At 41.1% G+C, this 26,604-nt stretch overlaps 3 protein-coding genes across 7 annotated transcripts; 2 read left to right on the top strand and 1 right to left on the bottom strand.

The window, feature by feature from the left end:
- The first annotated feature begins 69 nt into the window (after nucleotides 1-69).
- On the top strand, nucleotides 70-14,957 carry LOC131108281 (mechanosensitive cation channel TMEM63B). Of its 3 annotated transcripts, none has more exons than XM_058059232.2 (24): nucleotides 70-437; nucleotides 3,846-4,070; nucleotides 4,164-4,243; nucleotides 5,826-5,867; nucleotides 6,757-6,847; nucleotides 6,931-6,968; nucleotides 7,088-7,230; nucleotides 7,563-7,614; nucleotides 7,690-7,798; nucleotides 7,882-7,952; nucleotides 8,381-8,461; nucleotides 8,588-8,711; nucleotides 8,922-9,055; nucleotides 9,134-9,271; nucleotides 9,381-9,534; nucleotides 10,112-10,218; nucleotides 10,317-10,403; nucleotides 10,487-10,552; nucleotides 10,850-11,012; nucleotides 11,230-11,335; nucleotides 11,480-11,647; nucleotides 12,132-12,247; nucleotides 12,323-12,394; nucleotides 12,969-14,957. In XM_058059232.2, exons 2-24 carry the CDS (start codon nucleotides 3,870-3,872, stop codon nucleotides 13,143-13,145), a joined length of 2,520 nt encoding a protein of 839 aa, XP_057915215.2. In that variant the 5' UTR covers nucleotides 70-437; nucleotides 3,846-3,869; the 3' UTR covers nucleotides 13,146-14,957. The 3 variants fall into 3 exon arrangements, with proteins under 3 accessions (XP_057915215.2, XP_057915216.2, XP_057915214.2); XM_058059231.2 differs by having other exon boundaries at nucleotides 74-437; nucleotides 12,966-14,948; XM_058059233.2 differs by lacking the exon at nucleotides 5,826-5,867 and having other exon boundaries at nucleotides 73-437; nucleotides 12,966-14,949.
- A 1,228-nt stretch (nucleotides 14,958-16,185) lies between these two features.
- On the top strand, nucleotides 16,186-21,600 carry LOC131108284 (zinc transporter ZIP9). 2 transcript variants are annotated; one of them, XM_058059240.2, is made up of 7 exons: nucleotides 16,186-16,434; nucleotides 16,594-16,708; nucleotides 16,773-16,907; nucleotides 16,992-17,054; nucleotides 20,138-20,223; nucleotides 20,523-20,657; nucleotides 20,732-21,600. In XM_058059240.2, the coding sequence occupies exons 1-7, from the start codon at nucleotides 16,339-16,341 to the stop codon at nucleotides 21,008-21,010; spliced, it is 909 nt and encodes a 302-aa protein (XP_057915223.2). In that variant the 5' UTR covers nucleotides 16,186-16,338; the 3' UTR covers nucleotides 21,011-21,600. The 2 variants fall into 2 exon arrangements, with proteins under 2 accessions (XP_057915223.2, XP_078655487.1); XM_078799361.1 differs by having other exon boundaries at nucleotides 16,773-17,054.
- A 2,828-nt stretch (nucleotides 21,601-24,428) lies between these two features.
- LOC131108282 (uncharacterized) lies at nucleotides 24,429-26,604 on the bottom strand. Of its 2 annotated transcripts, XM_058059238.2 has the most exons (2): nucleotides 26,377-26,591; nucleotides 24,429-26,273 (listed from the first exon to the last, which is right to left on the bottom strand). In XM_058059238.2, the coding sequence occupies exon 2, from the start codon at nucleotides 26,253-26,255 to the stop codon at nucleotides 24,783-24,785; it is 1,473 nt and encodes a 490-aa protein (XP_057915221.2). In that variant the 5' UTR covers nucleotides 26,256-26,273; nucleotides 26,377-26,591; the 3' UTR covers nucleotides 24,429-24,782. The 2 variants fall into 2 exon arrangements, with proteins under 2 accessions (XP_057915221.2, XP_057915218.2); XM_058059235.2 differs by having other exon boundaries at nucleotides 24,429-26,604.

Genomic DNA, 26,604 nt, shown 5'->3' with positions numbered 1-26,604 from the left:
CAACATAGAAATACGTAGAATAGAAATGACCCAACCACAGAGGCGGGGTAGCGACACTGGTGTGAAGTTGTGCTGAAGTTCTAGACATTTTACTTCTGTACTCCAAACATGATTGGCGTCGCAACCCGCTGGACTGGTGAGTCTTGAGAGTTGTCCAACCGGCTGTCTGACAGTCGCATTAGTCACAACGGTGACAAGTGTATCATTGTAAACAGCTTAATGTTAGACTATTTGTTCAACTTTTATTTAATTCTCAACTGTATCTTGGGAGGAGAGTTTTTTTAACTGTTGTTTTTCAAAAACACTTCGATGTTGTTCGACATTCTCCACCTGCCTAATGCTACATCAAGCAGCTAATAGCTAGCGTCAACGCGATGGTCGACTGCTAGTCCTCATTGACAAGTGGCAGTTTTCATCACCTCTACCTATTTTGGAAGGTAAGCTTGCCGGTGTTGTTTTGTTCATTAATACTGTACTTCTTTCGATATCGTAACTTAAAAGTTTCATGGTGTCGGCTTGGTTCTTCATTGTCACGTTCACGCTTGACAGAACAATAAATGAACTGATCCTGTTAGCGTTAGCGACACGCTAACTAATGCCACATATCCACAAAAAATTGAATTCCATTAAAAACTTTACTTTTTGAGCTATCATTGTGAATTACATCGGGATATTTATGGTATCACCGCATCATAATCTATTCCCGTTCATCCTCCTATACTAGAATTATAGTTTTTAATGATATAACCGATAATAACTCATTAGAACACGTATCTTAACCTCAGACGTCTGTGGTTTGTCAGCTGATGAAGACTGCGTGTGCTTGGGGGCATTGTAAAGATACCGCTTTTAGGTAATGTAGCTATACTTTCTATCTGTAGAAATTTGACCATATCAAATCTGTAGTTCACGTCAGGCAGCTTGACGTTAGCAATACAATCCTGAGACAACCACCTGACATTGCCCCCCCCCCCTCCAAACACACACACACACATGTACACAATACTAACTGCATTGTAATAGATATGGAGTAGATCTGCTTAAGGCTCTTTAAAAATGGTGACTGAGACTGCTAAGCAGGCTAAACTGTGCCATGGGGTTCAGGATGTGCAGCCGTGGTGATGAAGGCATAGTGAGCTATGCTGCGTCCTCCTTGGGCTCACATCGGCCCATTTGAACCCTTCTGTCTCTATTGGTTTATTGTTGTACTCGGGCTGCATCTTGCTCCAGTGATGTCACAGCATTCCAGGGAGCGGATAAACGATTTAGTGTTGGGGCAGATGAGCAGCATCGTGAATGCTGCTAATAGTGAGTGGGTCGAAGGGCAAATATCAAGGAGTGCAACTGAGTAAACACGTGTGCCAGTACTCTCCTGGAGACCACTGTTGTGTTTTGGATCTTGCCAAAAATATGTGACCCTCAAACTGATAACCTTTACTACACAAATACTCTCTATATTAAACAGATGGTCGTCTTCTACCACAAACGGTATTTCTGGATTGAGTAAGCCTCCTCCCAAGTATTCTTGTACTGTGTTTTTGTGGGAGTACACAGAAAGACATCCCCCATCTCATCCATCATTTCTTTTTTTTTTACCACTTATACTGTTCAGGATCACGGGGAAGCCGGAGCCTATCGGAAATGACATGAGAGGAAATGTACATGCTGGACTGGTTGCCAGTAAATCACAGCGCATATATAGCCAACCAACCTGACATTAACACATTACATTAAGGTCACTTTACATTCATGCTTTTGGACTATAGCAGGAAACCAGACTATCCAGAGAAAACCCAAGTGATAGTACAAGAGATATGTTGTCTTCTAGTTCTCGTCAGCACACATGCAGCAGCTGTAATCCACAGCCACAAAACCATTTACATTACATTTGCCACAGCAGTGTCATCTAGTACAACATTTGATCATAGTTTTCCAAAACTTTTTTCCCCATTGGAAACAATGTAAATTCAATGCATCAGTTCCAGACACCCAAAAATGTTAACACAAAACACTGTCATAAAGAGCATTTATAGTTTTAAGTTGAGATTATTTTCAAATGTATTCCTATGAAAACTGAGGTTCCACCATACATAGTATAATCAGCTTATTGTATTGGAATGTACTGTATCTTGTAGAAAATTGGAGATGAAAGAGCTCTGATGTTTTCAATGACATTCTTACTTCGCATGTGGCAAGGTTGAATTACTAGGGGAATTCAGTGTAAAATCTCTACAGCCAGTGAAGTTACAATTTGGTATTTAAACATAAATTTCAAGAAGAACATACTTCTAAAGTCAGTGCGAGGGTTTAGTGGTTTTCTGCCTTATTTATCACCTTTGGTTAACACATTTTCACCTTCACATTCAAGGTTTCCCCTAGAATTGTTTGAAGCTATGGTGGTGGGATGAATGCGAGGGCGGACTGCTGCCGCTGTGTTGTGCCACTGTTCTGTTTTTTATGATGACATTTTAATGATTTATTTATTAACCTATTTATTCATGTTTTCTCAACAATGAAAACATTGGAAATTTGTTAAGTTAATGGCAAAGTTGCTGAGGTTGTTGCTTAAATTGTGCTTAAATATTAATTGTAGTCAATTGATGATTTTTATCTGTCCATCCATCCATCCCTGTTCTATACTGCTTATTCTTAGCAGGGGGATGCATACTATCCCAGCTGACTTTGAGTGAGTGGCAGCGTTTCACATTGGACTGGTCACCAATGAAAAACATTCATTCATTCATTTTCTACTGCTTTTCCTCACAATGGTCGAAGGGGGTGCTAGAGCCTATCCCAGCTGTCTTCTGGCAAGAGGCAGGGTACACCCTGGACTGGTGGCCAACCAATCACAGGGCACATATAGACACACAACCATTCACACTCACATTCATACCTATGGACAATTTGGAGTCGCCAATTAATTTTTTGGAATGTGGGAGGAAACCGGAGTACCCGGAGAAAACCCACACATGTACGAGGAGAACATGCAAACTCCACACAGAGATGGCCGAGGGTGGAATTGAATCCTGGTCTCCTCGCTGTGAGTTCTGCGCGCTAACCACCGACCGCCATGCAGCCCCAATGAAAAACATATTTAATATGGTTGTAAGAAGCATCCAGTGGATTTATTTTGGTCATTTGTGTACAATATGCTAATTTGTGTAATCATCAATCATACAGTCATATGAATTCAATAATCTTCTTCCTCCCACATTCCAAAACATGCTAGGTTAATTGGCGACTCCAAATTGTCCGTAGGTATGAATGTGAGTGTGAATGGTTGTTTGTCTATATGTGCCCTGTGATTGGCTGGCCACCAGTCCAGGGTGTACCCCGCTTCCCGCCCGAAGACAGCTGGGATAGGCTCCAGCACCCCCGCAACCCTTGTGAGAAAATGAATGAATGAATGTTAGGTAGCATGGGTTAATTTGCAGTATGATACGATCTCCAATAATTAAGAACATAAAAGGTTAAGTAAGATCCTCATTTTCTTGTAGAGAGAACCCGCCCAATGTATTGGAACAGCATGAAACAGGAAGAGAAAGCTGATCGAAACAACCGTGTTCCAGTTGTCATACGTGTTGTCAGCAGTCGGGCATGTGACAAATGACAAGGCTGATATGTCAACTCTGGTCAAAGAACACAGGGATACTTCTTGAGACTTGGTTCTCTGTTTTGGCTGATGTTTTCTGTCTTACTTATTTTCTCTGTACATTATTGATAGTTAACCTGAATTGTCCTCTTTACTGAATGTTTATCAAAAAATAAATCCACAAAACAATATCCAAAAAATAAAGTGGGAAAAAAAGAAGAATGTTTATCAACAGCTTGGCCTCTTTTTACAGGTTGTCAGCATGTTACAGTGAGCGATGCAAGCCATGATATTAGGGATGGCCATCTTGGGGGCGCAGGCTTGTTCGGATTCGCAGACCTGCACAACAACAACAACGCCACCCAATTCTTCCTCCAAAGAGTACTGCTACTCGGCAAGAATTCGCAGCACAGTGCTGCAGGGCTTACCCTTTGGTGGAGTACCGACTGTACTCGCCCTGGACTTTATGTGCTTCTTGGTGAGTTGTTTTGACATTGTAAATGTAATCCACATAGGTTATATTTACATCATAATTCAGTAATTTATTTCAAATTTTATTTTGTGCCTCCAGGTCTTGCTATTTGTGTTCTCTTTCTTGAGAAAAGTAGCATGGGACTATGGACGCCTCGCTCTAGTGACTGACGTTGACAGGTAAATCATTTTAAGTAGAGGTTGAAGTAGTAAGTAATACATTTTAAAATATTATACATTTTTCCCCTGAAAGTATTTAAATGTTGACTTCTGCAGTCCTATAATGTGAAATAAATGTATTTATAGAAAGAATTTAGGAAGTGCAGTTTATTCAGCATTGCTGAAGAACCACACATGTGAGGTCAGTTAGAATCAGGGAGACATTTTCTGGAGTGCCTGTGTGGCAGACAGACACCGAGCCATTGTCATACTTTTATATGATTAAGCCACAGTGGGGAAGTGTGGGTTTTGAACAGCGACAGAATTGCACCAAAGGAAGTGAATGTGTTGTTCAAATTTATTTTTGTCACATATCTTCTGAAGGTAGAGCTTTACATCAGAAGCAAATCTCATGAGGGGTTCTGCCGCATACAGGAAGTTCATGTCTGTAGTTTTTTATAAGGAATGGATGCATGAAGGTCACTTGACTTGTGTGGTTTTTAGTCTGAGCCCTAAAGGTTGAAAGCTAGGTAATAGTAATGGATAACTACAGTATTAATATATGTTAAGTATTGTAATCTTTTCCCCAAAAGACTGAAAAAAAGCTTCTGTCTTCTTTCAAGCATGCATTATTTATATTACTTCAGTGGTTCCCAACATTTTCTTTGCCACACAGCTTTGGAAAACTTTAAACATTTTCTGGACTGCCGACAGAAGATGATGCAAGCAGATTTTGCAAATGATTATCAGGCCTATAATAAAAAAATACAGCTACTAAATATAATTAACACAATAAATTAAGATAGCATTAAAGGTTTATAGAAATTTATTATTATTGTTTAGGCAACAAAAAGTCACAATCTTACAAGAATAAAGTCCGAGTTGTAACATGAAAAAAACCTGCAACAAAGGATTACAGGATTAAAGTCATAATATTAAATGCACAAAGAGAACTGCCAAATATTGATAAACCAATATGATGAAGAATATGGTCAAAACACTTCTGGATAAACCCAACATAAAAGGTGAGTTCTGTCAGTTTAATTTTCCGTTTTATAACAATTAAATTACAACTCAGAAATTTCAACTTTATACATCTTAGTCTGATTTGATTTTCCTTGCTGTCATACAAGATTATGTTAATAATCAATTCATAGCACCAGGCACATAACTTCAGACCTCCATGAATGCGAAAGGCTTTACCCCCTGACACACTGCTTCATAAACTGCAGCTGCGGTATTTGGGATATTACAGCGTCACTATTTTTGCAGCTGCACTTAAACTGAAATTGGGTTGCAGCGTAGCGGGATAATAAGCGGGGGTGGCAGCTGCTCAAATCATTTGTCAAATGTTATCTTATGAACAGACTGTTTTCTCAGTGTTGAAGCTTAATGTCTCAAACAGAAATTTGCTGTTTGATATCCATTCACTGTCAGAGAGAGCGTGTTCCTGCATGTGTGCACGCGCTCCACCAAAACACACAGAGAAGCTCATCTGTATGCCTGTGGTGTGAGATGTTTCTTCAATGTAGCTCAGAGCCTGTACTACCAAGCAGGCCTGCCACATATCCAACTGACATTGTTCTGCCTGTCTTTTTACCAGGAGAATGGATCAGCGTTACAGTCGCCTGGATGAACGGGAATAGTATGTTATGTTTACATATATATACTGTGTATATGTCACTTTTGGTCATTTAGTTTATTCATTCCTCTTGAACTGCTGTAGATTTTTGCCCTTCTTGGTGGCTCAGTATTTCTCCTCCAGGTGTTTCCCAGTCTGTGCCAGGGCTCCTAAATGATTCTCTTTGCTCTCCTCGTCAGTGTCATTCTTGTGCTGCTGGGTGTTTGTGTCTTTAATCAGATTTGTTTGTACTAATCTCTGTATTAACCTCTTTATGAAGCGTGGCCTCCTTCTGTGTGTTCGCTCTGCATTTGCCACACGGACAGGATCCTCTAAGGCAGAATAGTTGCCATGCTTGCTTCTTTTTTCTACCCATCATGTAGAATCGTACACTTGGAACAACCCCGTCTGAAGTCTCTCATTGAAGTGAGAGCGAACAGGTTTGAAACCGCAGGGTGGTATCATTCTTTTAATAAACATGGTCTGAGTTCTAGCAGAGCCAATTTCCTGTTTAAATAGTCCAGAAAGTACCAATGTGGCGCTTGTGTCTGCCAGTACATACAATGTCTGGGATAAAAAAAAAAGAAATGCTTTTTACTAAGCAGAATAGCAGGTTGACTTTGCTGGACACAAACCCACAAATGATCTGCCTCTTTATCACTGGGTTTCTTGTTTTTTCAAAATTTCTTATACATATCTTCCTATTGCATCCACACAATGACACATTTACAAGCAGGACTGAAGCAGGTACTCCTGTGGTTATGTGTAGCCAGTTTTACTGCATTCCTTTATACCATGCGTTGTGTCTATTATCAGCTTCCCCATACTACTAACAACAGTCTCAGTGTGTTGACACAAATATCTTTGATCGTTACACCATGCAAATGCCGCATGTTGTGTTTTCTTCACACAGCGTTTCCGCTGCAATGACGACAGAGGCACCTGAACGCTACGAGCGCCTCACCTCAGTTTCCAGTTCAGTGGACATAGATCAAAGAGACACGGTAAGCATGCCGTTTCCTTTCAGAGGGTGGACAATGGTGTCTTTTCTGCCATGTTTCATTTACATTACTGTTATATGTTTTAGGGTTTCTGCTCCTGGCTTACCGCCATCTTCCGCATCAAGTGAGTCAGGCTGCTCTCTATTTGTATAGATATAAGAAAATGCAAGAATGCAATTTTAGGTGGTACTTCAGACGAAGTGATACTTAATAATTATATTTTTTGGTGTGATTTGCCTATAGGGACGATGAGATAAGGGAGAAATGTGGCGAGGATGCAGTACATTATTTGTCCTTCCAGCGCCACATCATCGGCCTACTCGTAGTGGTGGGGGTACTCTCTGTGGGCATTGTCTTGCCTGTAAACTTCTCTGGAAACCTACTTGGTGAGTTTACTGTGTTTTGAAGGGCAAGTGAACAGATATGTCATCAACTTCCTAGCTGTAAACTAAGCTTTGCAATTTGTTTGTACGCTATGGTTATGTAGGAGGTAAGGAATTGCAGTTTTAGCAGTGCTTCCTGCTGCACAAAAATGCCTGTTCAATGAACATGTTGGACAGTATGCTGCTATCTTGTTTCCATCTTGTGTCATGGTTTGGCATTTCCCCTTAAAGAGATCATGTTTTAAAAAATATGCCACATTCTGCTGTACTCTATATAGTGCATTTCAGCTGGAGCCTTCTAGAGAAATCATTATCATTGTGTATTTGTTTTTCAGAAAATAATGCTTATAGTTTTGGCAGAACTACAATAGGAAATCTGGATGCAGAGTGAGTGTTTTTTTTTTTATGTAGTAATTGCCGCATTAGCCGTATTTACACTATAACACTGTTTGTCTTACCCAGTGATGCCCTTTTATGGCTGCACACCATATTTGCATTCCTCTACCTGCTACTGACGGTATACAGCATGAGACGACACACATCCAAGATGCATTACCGTGAGGATGACCTGGTAGGTTTTGGCGGCCGTTTCACAAAATTCGCTCAACAGACCCACATGTCTTTTTCTTAGTAATTTTTTCCATTTGAATACAGGTAAAACGGACTTTATTTGTTAATGGAATCTCCAAATATGCGGAGGAGACAGACATAAAGCAACACTTTGAGTAAGAACCCTGTTTTGCTCTGCCTGTTTTCTAATTTTGCATTGAATGACTTCCATAGATTCTCATTTGCTGCCTGCATATGTACTCTGTAACAGTATTAGTGGTTATGAGAGACATGGTTTCCCTCTTAATATTGTTCATTTCCACAACTTGAACACAATAGTAGGCTTATCAGTGTAAATGTCCAGCCAGATGAGAACAATTATGCAAGTCATGTGTCATTTGCAACTAGTAAGGAGGGGGTGCTTGACCCTTATCCCACCAGTATGTCATTAGCCAGTAAGTTATTTTCTTACTACAAACGATAAGCATTTCATTGTTATCACTTCTATCTTTTGCTACATATTTCAGACAATTGATTTTCTGTACTATAAAACTGCGATTGTTGTACCGATAATTCAATTTCATCTCTCCTTTTTGTTTAATAGGCAGGCGTATGAAAACTGTGCCGTGCTGGAAGCCCGCATCTGTTACAATGTAGCCAGGCTGATGTATCTCAACTCTGAAAGGTACCAGTTCTGCAGATGAATGTGTGTTTACCTTCTATTAAAATTGTACAGATTTGAAAAGTGATCCTGATATTGTCAAGTGCCTCCCATTGTAGCATGACATAGTATTTATTTGTTTGCATGCAGGAAGAAGGCAGAACGCAGCAAGAAATTCTTCCTTGATCTGCAGGCCAAAGAGCACATAACCACCATGATAAACCCAAAGCCTTGTGGACATCTTTGCTGTTGCATCATCAAAGGTTGCGAACAGGTCAGAGGGCCGTTTTCCTGGCTTTATCTGAAAATAACACACTTAAATCTTTCTGTCCCAATGTGTCTATGTGGTCACATAGAAACTGCTGGCTGTTATGACATTCAAAGCACCACAAAAATGATGGCATATATCCTGTGTTGGCTCAAGTAAATTTATCCTGAAGTAGGTACAAATCCCATTCTGTTTGCATTTTCATGCCGCTAACAGGAAGAAGCTGTTAGTTATTATACCAAGCTGGAAGCCCAATTAAAAGATGGCTACAGGAAGGAGAGAGAGAAGGTCAACAGGAAACCTTTGGGAATGGCATTTGTCACCTTTCAAAACGAGTCCATAACTGCTATGTAAGTTAAATGATGATTTTTAATTTTTTTTTGAAAAGTGATAGATGCAGATTAACCGTGTTTCTTGGTTCATCTCAGAATCTTGAAGGACTTCAATGCCTGCAAATGTCAAGGCTGCCACTGTCGCAGAGAACCTCAGAGCTCTCCTTTCAGTGAGAAACTGCAGACACACAACTGGACTGTAAGCTACGCCCCTGATCCGCACAATGTCTACTGGTGAGTGGGAATTAAAGTGACAGCATCAGCAATATTACTTAAGTGGACAGCTGTGTTGGTCCATCTGGCTAATGTCCGTATAACCGATATGCAACCTTCATCCCTGAAGGGAACATTTATCGTTGGGAGGATTCTCGTGGTGGATCCGCTGCTTGATCATCAACTGTGTCCTCTTCCTCCTCCTCTTCTTCCTCACCACGCCTGCCATCATTATCTCGACCATGGACAAGTTTAACGTTACCAAACCAGTGGAATACCTAAACGTGAGCCAATGTGTTTTCAGCACTCTTCATGTCTTTCATCATGTATAACTGATTTCCTTCTCCAACCACCATTCATTCAAGTACTTAATCATTTTCCCAAAAAATATTGCAAGAGTGATAGAATAATAAGAATGACAGGATAGTAAAGATATTAAATGAGAGCTGATGACTGTGTGCAGTTCCCATGACGCAATCACTGATTATCAGTCAGGAAAACGTGTTTAAAACTGCAACCGGTAGAGTGCTGACAAATACTGTATGTACTGATATGATCCTTAACCCGAGTTATCTTGACCAGCTAGGGTAAGATAGCATTTCAAATTGACATTTAAGTGCTTCTACATTGAATAATAATCTTTACAGGTTTTGAATATAAACTGTAAAATGACAGTTGACCATAAAGGAGTATGTACATTTGGCTTCTGACCGCAGATATCTGTTTTTGTCAAATGGTTGATGAAGTTTGATTAAAAGTTGTATATGAACATGTATGTTCTAAACTAACCTTCAACCTCAGTTTAAAAGCTCAATTTAGGCACGTTTCAACATGTCAGTGTCGTATTTGTTTTGTCCACAGAATCCAATTATTACTCAGTTTTTCCCTACCCTCCTCCTGTGGTCCTTCTCTGCCTTACTTCCTACCATTGTCTACTACTCTGCCTTCTTCGAAGCCCACTGGACCCGGTAAGGTTCTCACTTATTTCAGTCATCTGATGTTGTGCCAGTGTCCTGTTAGTTTTATTTAGCTACTGATGGATCTTTTGTTTTTTTTCTTTTTGCAGGTCTGGAGAGAACAGAACTACTATGCATAAATGCTACACTTTCCTAATCTTTATGGTTCTTTTGCTGCCCTCGCTTGGTTTAAGCAGGTATATATTTTATTTTGGCCCAGTGAAATACACGTATACACGCTCAGCTCATGTACTTCCACATTTCTGATTTTGCTCTGCAGTTTGGATCTTTTCTTCCGATGGCTTTTTGACAAACGATTCTTGGCAGATGCCAAAGTCAGATTTGAGTAAGTAGCATACCTTCCAGATCATTGAATAAAGATTTGCAAAAGTCACTCACCTTTACTAACCCAATTAGGTCTTACAATCATTTTTTCACCAGAAAATATATATGTTGTTCTAGAGGGGCCATTCTTTTTGAGTCTTGCAAATATAGAGACAATCTAAAAATGAACAAATGAATTAAAGAGTACATTATGTAATAGTAGTAGTCAGTAATGATATAGGTATTTACTGTAACCGATTGGGTATGTATTGGGTCAAAATAAACCTCATTTAAAAATATCCTTTTGTATTCATTTCAGGTGTGTGTTCCTCCCTGACAATGGAGCCTTCTTTGTGAACTATGTTATTGCATCTGCGTTCATCGGTAATGCCATGGACCTGCTCAGGATCCCTGGTCTGCTCATGTACATGATCCGCCTTTGCCTAGCTCGATCTGCAGCTGAGCGGAGGAATGTCAAGAGGGTTTGTATCCGATCGGCGTTCTATTCAAAATTCTGTTATGATGAAGAAAGTGTAATGTAGCTTTTTTATCAACACCTACCCGCATATAATTTGCTCATTTCCATTGCACCTATGAACATTTGTATGTTTGATGAAGTATTAAAACAATGTAAAGGAGTAAATAAATCATTGTGGGAATTAAGTATAATATGATTAATTTTATCCTGTCTTTCTTCAGCATCAAGCCTACGAGTTCCAGTTTGGTGCGGCTTATGCTTGGATGATGTGTGTCTTCACAGTGGTTATGACCTACAGCATCACCTGCCCAATCATTGTCCCCTTCGGTTAGTTCTGCCTTTTTTCCCCGTTTGTGCTGTTCTGTTCCTGCTGCCTGATGCAATTAAGCTGTTCTGTTCTTCATATAGATAATCATCAGCCACCCTAACAAGATTTGTTTCACTGACTTCATGTTCCATTTCTCTGTGCAGGGCTGATGTACATGCTTCTCAAACACCTAGCAGACAGGTATAACATGTACTACGCCTACCTGCCTTCCAAACTGGACAAGAAGATTCATTCTGGAGCTGTCAACCAAGTCGTGGCTGCTCCAATTCTTTGTCTCTTCTGGCTTCTTTTCTTCTCCACTATGCGTTCTGGTAGGAGAGCATGCCATCTACAGGCCATACATGTCAATAGCACATATAATCAGTTTCTTGTTTGTCTGAGACCATTTAAAGGAAAAACTGTAGTTTTTATAAATTGGAAAAAATGAATTATAAGGCAGTTAATAATGCACATACTGGGATTCACCAATTCCACCTCTAACCTAACAATGTTTTATATACATGCTGTGACTATGTTGTAAGAGGCACATTCATGATAACATTTCATACTCGCAGTATTTTTGAGTAAATTTGAGTAATTTTAAGTATTACCAGAACTTCTTTCCTGGGTTCAGTGATAGGTGAATTCCAGTTACCTGCATTGTTAGTCGCCTCGTGCGAGCAGTTGTTCTCTATTTAGGACGCACAGAATTTGGAATGTCTTACACTATGTCTCCAATTGTCTACAAAAGGAGTGCAGTTTTCTTTTAAAATGTAACCGATGAATACATTTTCACCCCGATTTTCTTTCCCGCAGGTTTTTCAGCTGCAATCTCCATGTTCACGTTCATAGTTTTGATCATCACAATTACTGTCTGCCTCTCTCATATCTGCTTTGGACATTTCAAATATCTCAGTGCTCACAACTATAAGGTAACAAGGCTGCCAGATAAAAGTTTTGTTTTTTTTGTTTTTTACCTTGAGTTATGTGCTCTTTTTGTCTCTCAGATTGACACTGACGAATTGGAGGTGACTGAGAATGGGCGGACAGAGTGCACTACTGACTCCAACAAAGCAGCAGTAAGTAGTCTGTTTACTTCTCTTAGTTCCTAATAGTCATAAAAGAATACCGTTTTCATGAAAATAGAGTAGAGATGCTCGATATTGTTCATTTCTGACACCAATATAGTCAGCATCTCTTACCTAAAATGTCAGGTCACATGTTGTGTAGTAGATAAGATATACCTTTATTTGTCCCTTAGAGACTAAAATAACATGTCCTCCGACTACATTATCAAGTAATGCAAAGTAATAAACTTGTTCAATTTTGCAAATTAATATAATTTACAATGGGTGTTGAGTTCAAATATATTTGACTATTTCTTTTAATTGTTTATATGTATGTCAACTTAATGGCAACAGCATTCATTGATAATTGGTATGTGAGAAACAATAACCTAAATCTTACAGAAAGGTTTCATGAAATGTATTAAATCCCTGTGTCCATAAAAAAATAGAAGAGGATGCAGTTCAAGTTAAGCAACCAAATAATATTGTCACCGAGGATGCAAGAGACGCTAACTAGGCCGTCGCTGTTTACACACCTGAATGTACTTCAACATCTAAACTCAAAACATTTTTTTGTCTACAGCAGATGTACATTGCTCTGGTTCTGCAAGATCGAAACTCAGAGGAGGCCGGATCAGGCAGTGGCGAGGACGACGGTCAGGGGTCGTCACAGGATGAGGAAATAATCAATATGGAAAATGGCCTGAACGAGGACTTCCAGTCTGGGGAAGACAGCCTCATTGATAATGAAGTGCGACACTGAGTAACAGATGATTGACTTGAGAAGAGTGCACTGAATAAATGAACTAACAGGAAACAAGTTCACCAAAGCATCTCGACCTTGATGGAGGGACTCGAGGAACTAACAGACATGTATTGTCGACTAATGATTACATGGATTCTTTCATTTACAGTACTTCACCAGGTCCGTATCAAAGACTACTTCTTGCACAAGCAATGCATGTGCTGCAAAGATCCAGCACATGCATCACAAAGTCTTTGGGCCTCTCTTGGAAGAGAAGTGATGTGCTTCTGGTTCTCTCGACATTGGTGCACTTGAAAAGAGAAGACTTGTCCAGTCAGCTAGACTTCCGTGGAGGCGACGTAATACGCTATTCCCTCCCTGGAGCCCTACATATCCCGCCCACTTGGAAAACAGTGTTCAAAGATGGTGTAGATGCTTCCAAAATGCTCACCATTTCCCATAGAGGCCTTAAAACATTTCTATAGAGCACTATTTTTAGCACATTATTGACAAAAAGCCTCTTCGGGCATTTATGAGAAGACAGTGTAGTGTGGAAGATGACCTGATATGTGAGCACACTACGTTAATAGATGACAGCAGCCAGTTGGGACTGCTGTTGGACCGCTGCTACAAGAGGACTTTGAGTTGATGAGTACGGAGAGGAAGGTTGGTGCATCCGTCTGTTATGATACTCATTGTCACTATTTCCCTTTGTCTTCGTCATTTTGCACACATGCACATATATTGCCCATAGGTTTACATTTTACGCACAGATTCGGACATTTTGCATTAATTAGTGGCTGGAAAAATCTGGTCCTTCTGGTTGTTAACTTTTGTATAGGCACTTGATTGTGTAGATCCTGTTAGATATATTATTATGAGTTGTTGGCAGCAATGTTACAGCCTCCCAAAGCTGATTTTGTTAATTACTTATCACCAAACTTGTCATATCTATTATTAAAAAAATGTGACGCAGATCACACAAGTACTTAACAGCTACAGCTGTGCGGTAAGATGCGTCTTGACATCAGAATTTTTACGCTTCACCAAGTGACACGATTGTGGCCTTACTCGGCATTCATTTTATAATCTCTTGGAGATGACAGCATGAGACTGCCATTGTTGTAGTTTTTGATAAAGCTCGTGCTTCAGACCACTACATTCACAATGACAAATCTATGAAGAGCTGCTCACAAAGCCATGGTACACACAAACCATATAGATTCATCAAGACTGACTCCCTGTGACATCATTTTGGTACTACAAAAGAATCTTCAAGTGGTGTTCTTGTGTGATTTGTAATAAGATCGTTTTGTCATACCTCAGCATTTGTATACCTCTAACATGTCTTGAAATCTCTCTGGAACTGGGGGGGGGGGGGTACTTTTGACAACACTTTCTTTAACCTTGAATGTACAGGAGCTGACCTCCACAATTTTGATAAGTAAATAACAAACCATTTGTTGAGATATTTGCTATTTTGTAATAGAACTGAACTGACTGGTGTTTTATGTCATCTGCTGTGTGTCACACCCTCCTAGCTTTAGACAAGTATTTTACAGTTGTCTTGCATCCATTCATTAACTCATCCACATTTGTGAATCATGTTCTCTTTCCTAATCTTCAATACATCTGTGGACTCACTGGAAATAAAACTAGTATTTTTTGTTAAACAAAGCACTCGTTAATGATGTTGTCAGCTTGCTCTTTTGAAAAGTGATTAGGCAAATTTTTGATAGAGCACAATTTCTACACGAGGTAATTAAAAGTGCTTTACAGAAAAGAAGGGAAAGATCACTTAATCATTCCATAAAACACTCGAACGGGACCTTCGGAATGAAGTTTGCCTGTCATCCGTTACATAAAATCCTTTCATAAATTCCATTAAACAAAAAGTAAAAATTAATTAAAACAATACAATATTGATTGGCTCTTAAAGTTCAGTCCATTATCATCCCTATATTTCTAACCTGATCGTGACTAATATCACTGTCTTTGTTTCTGTGGGCTGCAGACAATGATTAATTTTTGGGATCCCAGGATTGACCCCTGTTGAACCCCGCAGGTCATACCCATTTGATCTGAGACACGGTTACCAATTCCAACAAAGCTCTTACCGTCTTTCAGATAAGACTTGAACCAGTTTAGGCCAGTACCAGAGTTTCCCACCCAGTTTTCTAACCTCTAATAAGATCACATGGTCATCTGTGTCAAGAGCAGTGCTCAGGTCTAGTAGAACTAAAAGTGAGACACTGTCTCAGTGCTGCGGTGGGGCCTAAATCCAGATTGGGAAGTATCAAACACATTCTTAGAGAGGAGAAACTAAGTTGTATGTAGCAGTACTGGTACGTAATGTCACCTGAAGGAAGCGTCTGTCATCACCATGGTTACCGCCCCGATGGCAACAGAAATTCCACTGCATTTAAAATGTAGAAATGCTTGGGAGGAATGTAGCTTCCGTTATTTGATCAGTAAAATGCCTTCACTACTGTCAAGATATTTGATGTGGAAAACGGCGACGTTACAAACACTCAAACCGAGAAATGTAATTGAACTAGTAACGCCGCTACTGAACACTGTGTACTGTGTAAGTCAGCAAAACTGACATTGGTCCTTCACAGTACATCCCTGACACCGCCTGGCTTCACCTCACAGGACACTGGCAATCCAACAACTAGCTTGACAAACCCAGTCACAAATCACTTAACTTAACAAAACGGCTATTTACCTCGACCAACAATAAAAAAAAGTATTGTCTGTCCGCCTTTTAGTTCTCTTTTCATGTTTCCGCGCTTCTGCTGTCTCCATCCATGCCGAAGCGGGTTGGGTAATACCAAGTATTCAGTGGGGGTATTACATGAGCGGATGATTAAACATGCTACTGTTTGGCTGTTAAATTATATAAATAAAGAAAATTAACAATATATCAATGCAAGATGATGCATATTTTTATTAAATCAGATGATGTGATGTGATTAAATTCGGGGGATCGGATTTTTGCTGGGGTCGTGACCCCCCCTATCCTCCGTGCAAATTGCGCGCTTGGGAGGAGGAGAAAGTTGACGAGAGGAAAGACGTGGAGGACAAGACCGTCAGGTTTTAGAAGCAATATAGGCGACATGGAGTGACGTTGTCACCTTCAATGAAAGCGTACGGGAACGAAGTCCCTGCTTAATAGAAAAATTGGTCGCTCGTTAAAGAACCGGTCAAAATGGACGGAGGGTTGAGCATTACTTTGATATCGGTCGCAATGTTTGTCGGTTGTTTCCTACTCGGATTCATCCCTCTTTTGTTTAAACTTTCACAGGTAAGTTGTATGAAAAAGAATTCTTTCTCTCTCTCTGTGTGTTAACCTCATTTGCTCCGACGTCCAAAACAAGTGGGCAGAGCCATGCCCATATTTGGTCATTGGGGTTGGTGGAAATGTTGTTTTTCAACTAAGTTTAAATAAAGAAACGTGTTCTAGAGAAGCCTGCATTTTGTCTCCATCCTGGGTGCGGGCTTCCTGTGTGGGACAGCTCTTGCCATAACCATCCCTGAAGGAGTGGATCTGCTGCAAGACGCATGGACGCATGGGCAAGGTGATTAGCATATCATTATACCATTTCATCACCTACTATGTAAACAACCTCTCTTCTCTTTCAGCTTCTTCCTCTGCTGCCAGTACCAACTCCACAGCAACAGGCCCCTCACCTCAGGTGTACATGGGGTTGGCGTTAACGCTCGGCTTCACCTTCATGTTTATGGTGGCTCAACTCGGAAGTTACTTTTCCATGTGTGGCAAGTTGGCAACTCACCTTTTGCAGCACAGTCACTTGATGTCATTGTTTATTGTTTTTTTTACAACCTTATTTGTCATTTCAGGACAAACGTCTCCAAACAGTAACGCCATCACAGCCACATTAGGGCTGGTGATCCACGCAGCAGGTACTGTAGTACTCATCGTGTTTTTACTGGCGTGGGACATTCTAAAAATATAGTGAACAAAACAAGAAAAAAAAACACCAAAACTAGAAAAATCATCAGTAATTTTAAAGTGAAAACAAAGTTAATCTAACAAAATTCACAATTTTATTTGTAATTTTACAAGAATAACATGACAAAAATAACTTTTTAGTAGCATAAAGTTAAAATGAGTTAATTTCTCATGCTAGACTGTATACAAGTGAGTGGTGTCAGAACAGAGACCTGTAATGAAAGTCTATCTATGGGCAGGAAAAGTGCCAAAATAGTTAAAAACTTTGAGATTGGTCCCTCCACGCAAGAAGTGACATCACAAAAAATAGAAAAAATGGTTTGGGGGGGGGGGGGTGCTTAACAGCAAAAATTTTAAAAAAGCTGTAATTTTATGAGGATAATGTAAAAATATTAAGCCACAAATTGTTAGTTGTAATAAGTTTGTTGTAATATGAGAAATAAAATAAAATATATTTAAATTTAATAATTCATATGAGAAATAAAATATATTTATTAAAATTTAATAAATTAATTAAATAAATTACAACATTATGGGGAAAATGTCAAAATATGGGAATAATATTACAGTCAGAAAATGTACAGATTTTTTTTAAAGAAAGTTGAAATATTTAGAATATTTAATAAAGAACAACAAACACGGAAAACAAAGAGAAAATACGTTCATACTCACACACTTTCACATAAAGTGGTGTGAAAAAGTGTTTGCTCTTTTACTGAATTCTTATTTTTTATGCATGTTTGTCACACTGAAATGTGTCAGAACAGAACACAAAATGTGGCCGTGTGTGAAAAAGTGACTTCTGGAAGACTTGTTATAAATGCAACCATGATTTCTGCGGTCTACCCCAAAAAAAAAACTTACTTGTAGGGTGTCATGAAAAAAAAGTATTAAAAGTATTACCATTTAATGCCATAGACAATGAGGCCCTCGGGGGCGTCCCTTCACACATAGTTGACCTCTCAATCAGGAGGTTATCTGTAGCATGGGTGTGACAAACAGTGCCAGCTACTCCTCATGATAAGGTGGAATCTCAGAACTGATTCTTTTCTTTCACAATTTGCAAACTCCCTATCTTTATTTCAGGCATTCTTTTTTCTTAAGAAATATTTTTCTCCACAACAGTGTTCAGTTGTGTTGTCATTGACTAATATTTAAATTTGTTTGGTGATCTGAAACATTTAAGTGTGACATACATGCACATAAAATAATGAATAGTCAAACACCACTGTGGCCCTCGCTGGGAAAAGTCTGGACATCCCTGACTTAATATTAAGTAATATTGTGTTTGCCCAAGGCGTACAACAACACATCCTGATGAATTCCAGTTCGCAAACACAAAAGGCACTGTGGAGACTTCATGTGACTCACCATGTGCACTTTAATCACTTTTAAAGCCTTGGTAGTTTTGCCGTTCATGTGCTTGAAAAAGAGCAAATCATTGGTTAGTAAAATTATATATTGTAGCAAACATTTGAAACACTATAAATTGTGTGGTAGTGTAATTCCACACATAATGATTGAGCAGGCGCCACAGAGTCCCAAGTGTGTGAATACACGCAATTAAAAAGTCAGTTTTCCATAATATTACCCTTTTAAATAATCTTTGCAGGGTTGAGCAGTATAGGTGTTTCTTGGGTTATGGACAAGTTTTATTCTTTGACTCTGGTTTAAGTCGGATCTTTTCATGCATTTTCTACCGCTTATCCTCACTCACATTCATACCTATGGACAATTTGGAGTCGCCAATTAACCTAGCATGTTTTTGGAATGTGGGAGGAAGCCGGAGAAAACCCATGCATGCACGTGGAGAACATGCAAACTCTACACCGAGATGCGAGAGGGCGGAATCGAACTCGGGTCTCCTCACTATGTGGCCTACACGCTAACCACTAGACCACCGTACAGAATTCTATATTTTCCGCACTGTAAGCTGCAATTTCTAAAAAATCAACGATTTTATAATCCGGTGTGCCTTATATGTGCACTGAATTCCAGGGTACACCAACGACTGGATGCCAGCCAATTGCAGAACCCATATTGACAAACAACCATACACACTCACATTCTTATGGACAATTTAGTTCGCAACCAACCTAATATGCATGTTTTTGGAATGTGGGAGGAAACCCGGAGTACCCGGAGAAAACCCACGCATGCATGGGGAGAACATGCAAACTCCACACAGAGATGCTGAAACTCTGATTCGAACCCACATCTTCCTGATCTCCTGACTGTGTGGCTAACATGCTAACCACCAGGCAAATGAAACAGTAATAAAATAAAAGGCAAAGCACTAGAAACCTTTCCATGTCAATAGTAAGAGCACTATACTTATAGGTTATCACATGGTTTGTCTGGTATCAGGCCAGGTATCATGCCCCCAAGTGGGTCTCGGGCTGATACTGGCACGCGGGGGTATGATACTGGGCCTGATACCAGACAAACCATGTGATGAAGACCATTTTGTTTCCAGAAAATGTTCAGTTTAATACATGTATTATATCTAAACAGTGTAAACACAACAATTGCAAAAATATTTCAACAATAATATTTTAACAGTATATTTTAACAATATTTACTAACAGTCTTATCTTATCAATGTCTGACAATTAAAGTTCCATTAATCAAGTTTTGGGTTGATCGTGTGCTGTTCTGATTGGTTGTTTCACGGGCACGATACCAGAGCAGCGCGCTCTGAGTGGACAGCTACGGGGGCTGATACTGGACATGGTTAAACTCTATATTTTATCAGTATCACTGCCCTGGGCTTTGACACAGTATTATTTCGGCCTTTTCCCGTATCATTCATGGGCGGTTTCTAGGGTACAGGGCCAATTAATACTGTAGTGTGTGATAATGCCTAGTTATTACTGTCACTTTCAGAGGATCAGGGGTTTGAAACCCCTGCTGTCGATCCATAAGTATAGTTTTTGTGTTGTGAAGCACACAAAAACGCCAAAATATTGTAACTGAATTTTGGTCTCTGACTGCTCCTGTTGTGACTTGTGTTTGTGTTTTGCTTTGAAAACAGCTGATGGATTCGCTCTGGGTGCAGTGGTGGCCACGGGCCAGGTGACTGTGCAAATCATTGTGTTTTTTGCTGTGATTCTACACAAGGTGAGGATATTATCACAGTGGAGTATCATATGCTGCATTTGAGACTGCTGGGAAATGAGATATAGAATATGTGTCCCTGAATATAATGGCATTATAGTGTAAAGAATAAATACAGAGATAGTTTTGTATTTTTTGAATGTGTTACTATGGACTCAGCTATTGTGCATGTTGGTGAAGTAGAAGTATAAGAATGTGACATCTTCCTTGTCAGAGGTTAGGCAATTTATGACTTCCCGGTATTCTGGAATTCCACAAACCTTGGAAGCAGCATCTAAAAATACCTCCCGTTTGTCTTCAAGGCCCCTGCAGCTTTTGGTTTGGTTGCCTTCCTGATGCATACAGGCCTGGAAAAGAAGTCCATCCAGGGACATTTGTTGGCCTTTTCAGCTGCCGCACCGATAGTTGCCATCGCCACATACTTCATACTGCACGCGGTAAGATAGCACACACCATCTCCTGCCAGTTTAGACTGCAGCATTGATAGGGAGTGTTTTTGCATCCCCACCAGTCTTCTGCATCCTCTGAAAAGCAGCTCACTGCAACCGGCGTGGGAATGCTCTTTTCTGCTGGGACTTTCCTCTTTGTGGCCACAGTACACGTTCTGCCTGAGGTTATCATCGGCAGCAGTAGTCACGGTTTAGCAGACCAACAACACTCGAGCAGTAACCTCCAGCAGCAGCAGCAGCAGCAGCAGCACCAGCGCAACCTAGGCCCCCAGGAGAGCCTCACTCTTGTTCTCGGGGTGGGTCTTCCTCTGCTGCTTACGCTGGGACTTCATAATGACTGAGAAGGTGTGTAAGTGTGCATGATGAGAGATGCTGTCGCTAAGCCAACATGCCAAAGGAAAATCAATTGAGATCTATACCACTCGATAATACATCACCGCATATCATAGCAATCCCAAAATATTCAGAGAAGCGTATCTGGATGCTTACTACTGCACGGCACCAACTTTGCTCTAATCTAAATATAACTCAAATGGTGCTGGAGAAAACGCAGAAAAAACAACAACATTGAACGCATCACTTAGAAGAAGACACTCTTTACTTTACTGTTTGTGGATGTTGACCACAGTAAGATGAATCCTATTCAAGAGGAGACTAAGGGCAGCCACAGTTAAGTGAAGTACAACATTAGTAAGCCAACATTAGCATGTATACGGTGATGTCAAATAAACGACCAGTAGTGGTTTACGTCAACAATATGGTATCCGCTTTGCATTATGGGAACTTAGTATATAGACCAGGTACGAAAAATTAAAATGTTCTCATCAATTACTATTAGAGCCGCGTAGAGCTAGTAACACCAGGCAGTGGGAACTTGAGCCAGCAGAATTTGTAAGATAAAGGTTTACTTTATTTTACACAGAAGGGATTAAATAGTTAAATTAATTTGTATGAATAAAATCTTATTTTTCTTATATTTCATATTGTCTGTTCCTGCCAACTCTCCCCGTCCTTCCTCTTCTGTAAGGTACAAAAGAGCCCCCTTTCCTTAAGTTCATTCATTCATTCATTTTCTACCGCTTTTCCTCACGAGGGTCGCGGGGGTGCTGGAGCCTATCCCAGCTGTCTTTGGGCAAAAGGCGGGGTACACCCTGGACTGGTGGCCAGCCAATCACAGGGCACATATAGACAAACAACCATTCACACTCACATTCATACCTATGGACAATTTGGAGTGGCCAATTAACCTAGCATATTTTTTGGAACGTGGGAGGAAACCGGAGTACCCGGAGAAAACCCACGCATGCACGGGGAGAACATGCAAACTCCACACAGAGATGGCCAAGGGTGGAATTGAGCCCTGGTCTCCTAGCTGTGAGGTCTGCGTGCTAACCACTAGACCGCTGTGCCGCCTTCCTTAAGTTTATTTTTAATTTATTTAATTTTTTAAAGTTACAAATGAACCCTATGAACTCTTCCTAGCAACAGACAGTGATACAAAAAAGGGAAGAGGGAAAATGTTACCGCTCGCGACCTACCTAAATAAGTTTTATTTAATGAATGACGATTTGTTGGATGAGTGGATGTACTGTGTTTATTCCTTCCTTGCACAGCGGCAGCCTGCCTAAAATATTTGGTCCCCTGCCAGTTATTGTCTCATAAATATGGCACTGTAAGTGCTTGGGGCAATGCCATGACATCATTCTGTCCATAACATCACCATCTTGTAGAAAAAAAAAAATGTGCAAATGTTTGCAGTGGGATAAGTAACAGCTCAGACACCCTGAACATGCTGCACATTTAGTTTATTCAATGAACATGAGTGTTTAGTTTGCTTTTGCTTGTCGCTTGGCATTCAAAGTGGGTGTGAATGACCTGCGTCACAATGAAAGAGCACATTGTGATCCAGTTTACCCTGGTTAACTTGATCTCAGTGAAACCTTCCCTGAGGGATAGTAATTGTTGTGGATTACATGACCCTTCCACTGGGTGTTGTACTATACTGCACTGATGAATTTGGTAGACAACAAAATGCACGACTCGAATGTCACTGTAAGGACTTCCCAAATGTTGGTAATCAGAGAAGACTGAGAGAACACTTGTATGTAACAAGTATTGTTGCTTCTGAGATACCACTGTGTTTGGTCTCATTAGAAATTTGATGCGATTGCTTGTCTAAATAGTTGAAGTGGGAACTAAAACATGAAAATCTACTGGAGTTGAGATAAGGTGGTTTTATCAGCCTCAGCTTTTGTCCGAAAGAACGTAACAAGAATGTGTTGCTTTTAATCACATTTTTTCTTCACATCTCTTAGTGAAAAAGCTATATATGGATAAATATCACAGTTTTAAAATCATGTATATACAGTATATAATATTTGCATAGTGCAAACTATTGCTGCAAAAAGCGTTTTGGACTGTTCGTGTTCAATTCAGTGAATTTTCAATGAAATATATTCATAGAGGGGGCGGCACGGCGGACGAGTGGTTAGCGCGCAGACCTCACAGCTAGGAGACCAGGGTTCAATTCCACCCTCGGCCATCTCTGTGTGGAGTTTGCATGTTCTCCCCGTGCATGCGTGGGTTTTCTCCAGGTACTCCGGTTTTCTCCCACATTCCAAAAACATGCTAGGTTAATTAGCGACTCTAAATTGTCCATAGGTATGAATGTGAGTGTGAATGGTTGTTTGTCTATATGTGCCCTGTGATTGGCTGGCGACCAGTCCAGAGTGTACCCCGCCTCTCGCTCGAAGACAGTTGGGATAGGCTCCAGCACCCCCTGCGACCGTCGTGAGGATAAGCGGTAGAAAATGAATGAATATTCATAGAGCATAGAAAACCTGTAACATGGTTTTTACTATTATTAGAGCCCTGTAGACATGAAATAACACCCCTATAGTCATCTTTACACTCCTATTATTCTTTGTTTACACCACATTGTGCAACTTTAAAGTGCAGGTTTTTAGGGTAGGAAGATACAGAGCTAAATAGTTGGCCTTCAATATGTTTATTTAAACTTAAGAAAGGGTTTCAGACAGTGGGGAAGAAGGATAAAGTAAGAAACCAAAATGTTATCACCTCCACAAGGAATGGGGGGTTTTAATGCTGTCATGTCAGACATGCCATGGCTGCCCCCACTGTGTTAAGGCAATGCAAATCAAGTAATATCTCATCAATGTAACATCACTGACATCGAGTGACCAGAATATTACATATATGTCTTTCAATATTTTATAACTACTAGGCCACAGAACATAATTTTACAAATCATTTAATTGCATAAACTGACTGCTACTGTCGATTGCACCTTAATTGTACCATATTTTTCACCATGCTTACAGTGGGGTGTCACTCACACTACATAACTAAACACTAATCTATAAAGTCACATGACAAAAATACATATATCAAACTTATCATTTATTATGACATACAGTATTTGGTCACAGTGTAGAATTATTTCTAAAATTTAAAAAAAGCTGTTTGAAAGTACTTGTGGGGTTGCACGGTGGTTGAGTGGTTAGCGCGCAGACCTCACAGCTAGGAAACCAGGGTTCAATTCCACCCTTGGCCATCTCTGTGTGGAGCGTGGGTTTTCTCCAGGGACTCCGGTTTCCTCCCACATTCAAAAAAAAAAAACATGCACGCTAGGTTAATTGAGTTAGGTAAATTGTCTATAGGTATGAATGTGAGTGTGAATGGTTGTTTGTCTCTATGTGCCCTGTGATTGGCTGGCGACCAGTCCAGGGTGTACCCCGCCTCTTGCTCGAAGACAGCTGGGATAGGCTCCAGCACCCCCGCGACCCTCGTGAGGAAAAGCGGTAGAAAATGAATGAATGAATGAATGAAAGTACTTGTGTCCAGTGCCACCCAAGGCCAAATTGGGGCACTCATTTGGAGGCAGCAGCTGTAGCATTACACCACCAGGCGGATGAGTAGGTGTTTTCTATTTTTTGCAAAGCAATTACGCCAAGGATGGGCATCATTAATGTAATCATTCATAGAGAGTTTGCCCAGTGTCCTTTGATCTGTAAGAACAGTTGTAAGGTCAGAGGTCATTGAAGTCGACCTGATTGCTCAGCATCTCGATGGACCAAAAACTGTAATGAGTTGTCAGAGGTTCAAGCGACTGATGGAGGCAGCCAGCTGAGCTTCCTGAGCCATTTGAGCAAAAGAGCGCCTTTGTGTCTGCTGTCTCACTCGCTCCCTAAAATGAAAGGATGCCAGTGCCTGCTTGTGCGCCTCCTGCTGGATGTGTTCTCGCTCTCGGCGCAGCCTCTCGCACCTCCATTCCTTCATGACGATGCTGTTCTCCCTGACGTTCCTCACCGCCTCCTCTGCTCTCTGCACGTTCTCTCTGAGCCTCTGGTGGCGGAGCTGCCTGTGTTTGTTGTGCTGATGTGTCTGCTGGGCTCGCTTCCTGTGCTGAGCCCATGTGTGCTCGGCTGCCCTGAGGATGCGTTGCTGACTCATCTTGACCAGGTGGTGTTTGTGTGTGAGCTGCTGGATGCTCTGCAGCTTGGCCCTGAGTCGGGCTTTCTGCGTCTGCTTCTCCTCCCGAGCCGCTCGCTCCTGCAGCTCCGCCAGTCGGGCCTCCACGTGGCGGCCGTGCTTCTCACACGACTGCTGCATCTTCCTTTCCAGTGTTTCCCTCAAACGTGACTCTTCTTCCTCCACCTGTTGCTCCACATGCCGCTTGATAAGGAGGTGGCGCAGCAGTTCCTTGCCATTCTCCTCCTGCAGACGCTTCTTATCTTTCCTCTCAAGATGGAGCCTACTCCTGCTTGCGTTCTGCTCCCTCTCCATTGCCACTTGTCTCTCCATCTCTCGCTGCCTTTTCTCCACCTCCTCAAAGTTTCTCAGCAGCTTCTCCTGGTAGCGTCTCCTCCCCTCCGCTTCTTTCTGTGCAGCTGCTGTCTTCCCTCTACGTTGAGCCTCCACCTGCTCCTTCAGCCTCCTCCAGCGCTCCTCCTGCAGCATCACCTCCTGTTTGAGTTGCCCTACTCTTTCATCTTCCCGATGCAATCTCAGCCTCCTGCGCGCCTCCAGCTCCTCATGCCAGCGTTGCATGCTTTGCATCAGTTTCTTCCTTCTTTTTTTCTCAGCCTGTGCCCGCCGGGCCTCGTCTCGTCTACGGGCCTCGTCTCGCTCCTCTTCCTCCTGCTGCATAATACTCAGACGGTCCTCCTCCACCTGGTGCTTCACCAGCATGAGAGCAGCGATTTTGCGGTCTCGCTGTGATATCAGGACACACATCTCCCTTCTGATGTCATCGGTGAGCTTCTGCAGTTTCATCTCAATAGCAGGAGAATGTCTGAGGTCTCCTAAGCTGCAGATGGTGCTCCTGTCTGCAACAGAGCAGGGTGTCTTTCTCACAGATTTGTCCTTAGAACACAGGTCTGCATATGGAACATCCATAGCAGGTTCATCCTTCAGCTTGCTGTCATGTTGCTTCCCCAGCCTTGAGACTTTCTTAGTGCTCGGCCACCTGGCAGCCTGCTGGATAATCCTCTCCCTCTCATCTCGGCACATTTGCAATAACTTGCTTCTCTCCTTTTCATACGATTCATGCATCACTCTGACCATCTCCAAAGGCACGTCACGCTGCTCGGATAGTAAATCATTCAAGGATTTCACAAGAAGCTCAACTGGTTTGATGCCCAGTCGTGCACAGGACTCCAAGGAGCGGGGACTGGTTAAAACATACCTGCTCTTTTCTGCCTCAGCAGAGTCAAAATTGTATAGGTCCAAATGAGGTGCAGGTGACGATGACCTCCACTCCCCCATGATGGAAGCAAGACAGATAGCAAAGGTGTCCAGAATGGCTTCAAAGTGGACTTCCGCTCAGTCAGTCCGTTGTCCAGCTTGCAGGGTCATGAGGGGATTAGTTAGTCCATGTGATCAGTCCATTCAACCTATCTGAAAAAGATCTATG

This window comes from Doryrhamphus excisus, linkage group LG20, assembly GCF_037039965.1.
Source record: "Doryrhamphus excisus strain RoL-2023G ecotype Guam linkage group LG20, RoL_Dexc_Guam_v1.1, whole genome shotgun sequence".
Lineage (NCBI taxonomy): Eukaryota > Metazoa > Chordata > Actinopteri > Syngnathiformes > Syngnathidae > Doryrhamphus > Doryrhamphus excisus.
Note: the sequence above shows the minus strand (reverse complement) of the source record. Positions and strands in the feature narration are given on the sequence as shown.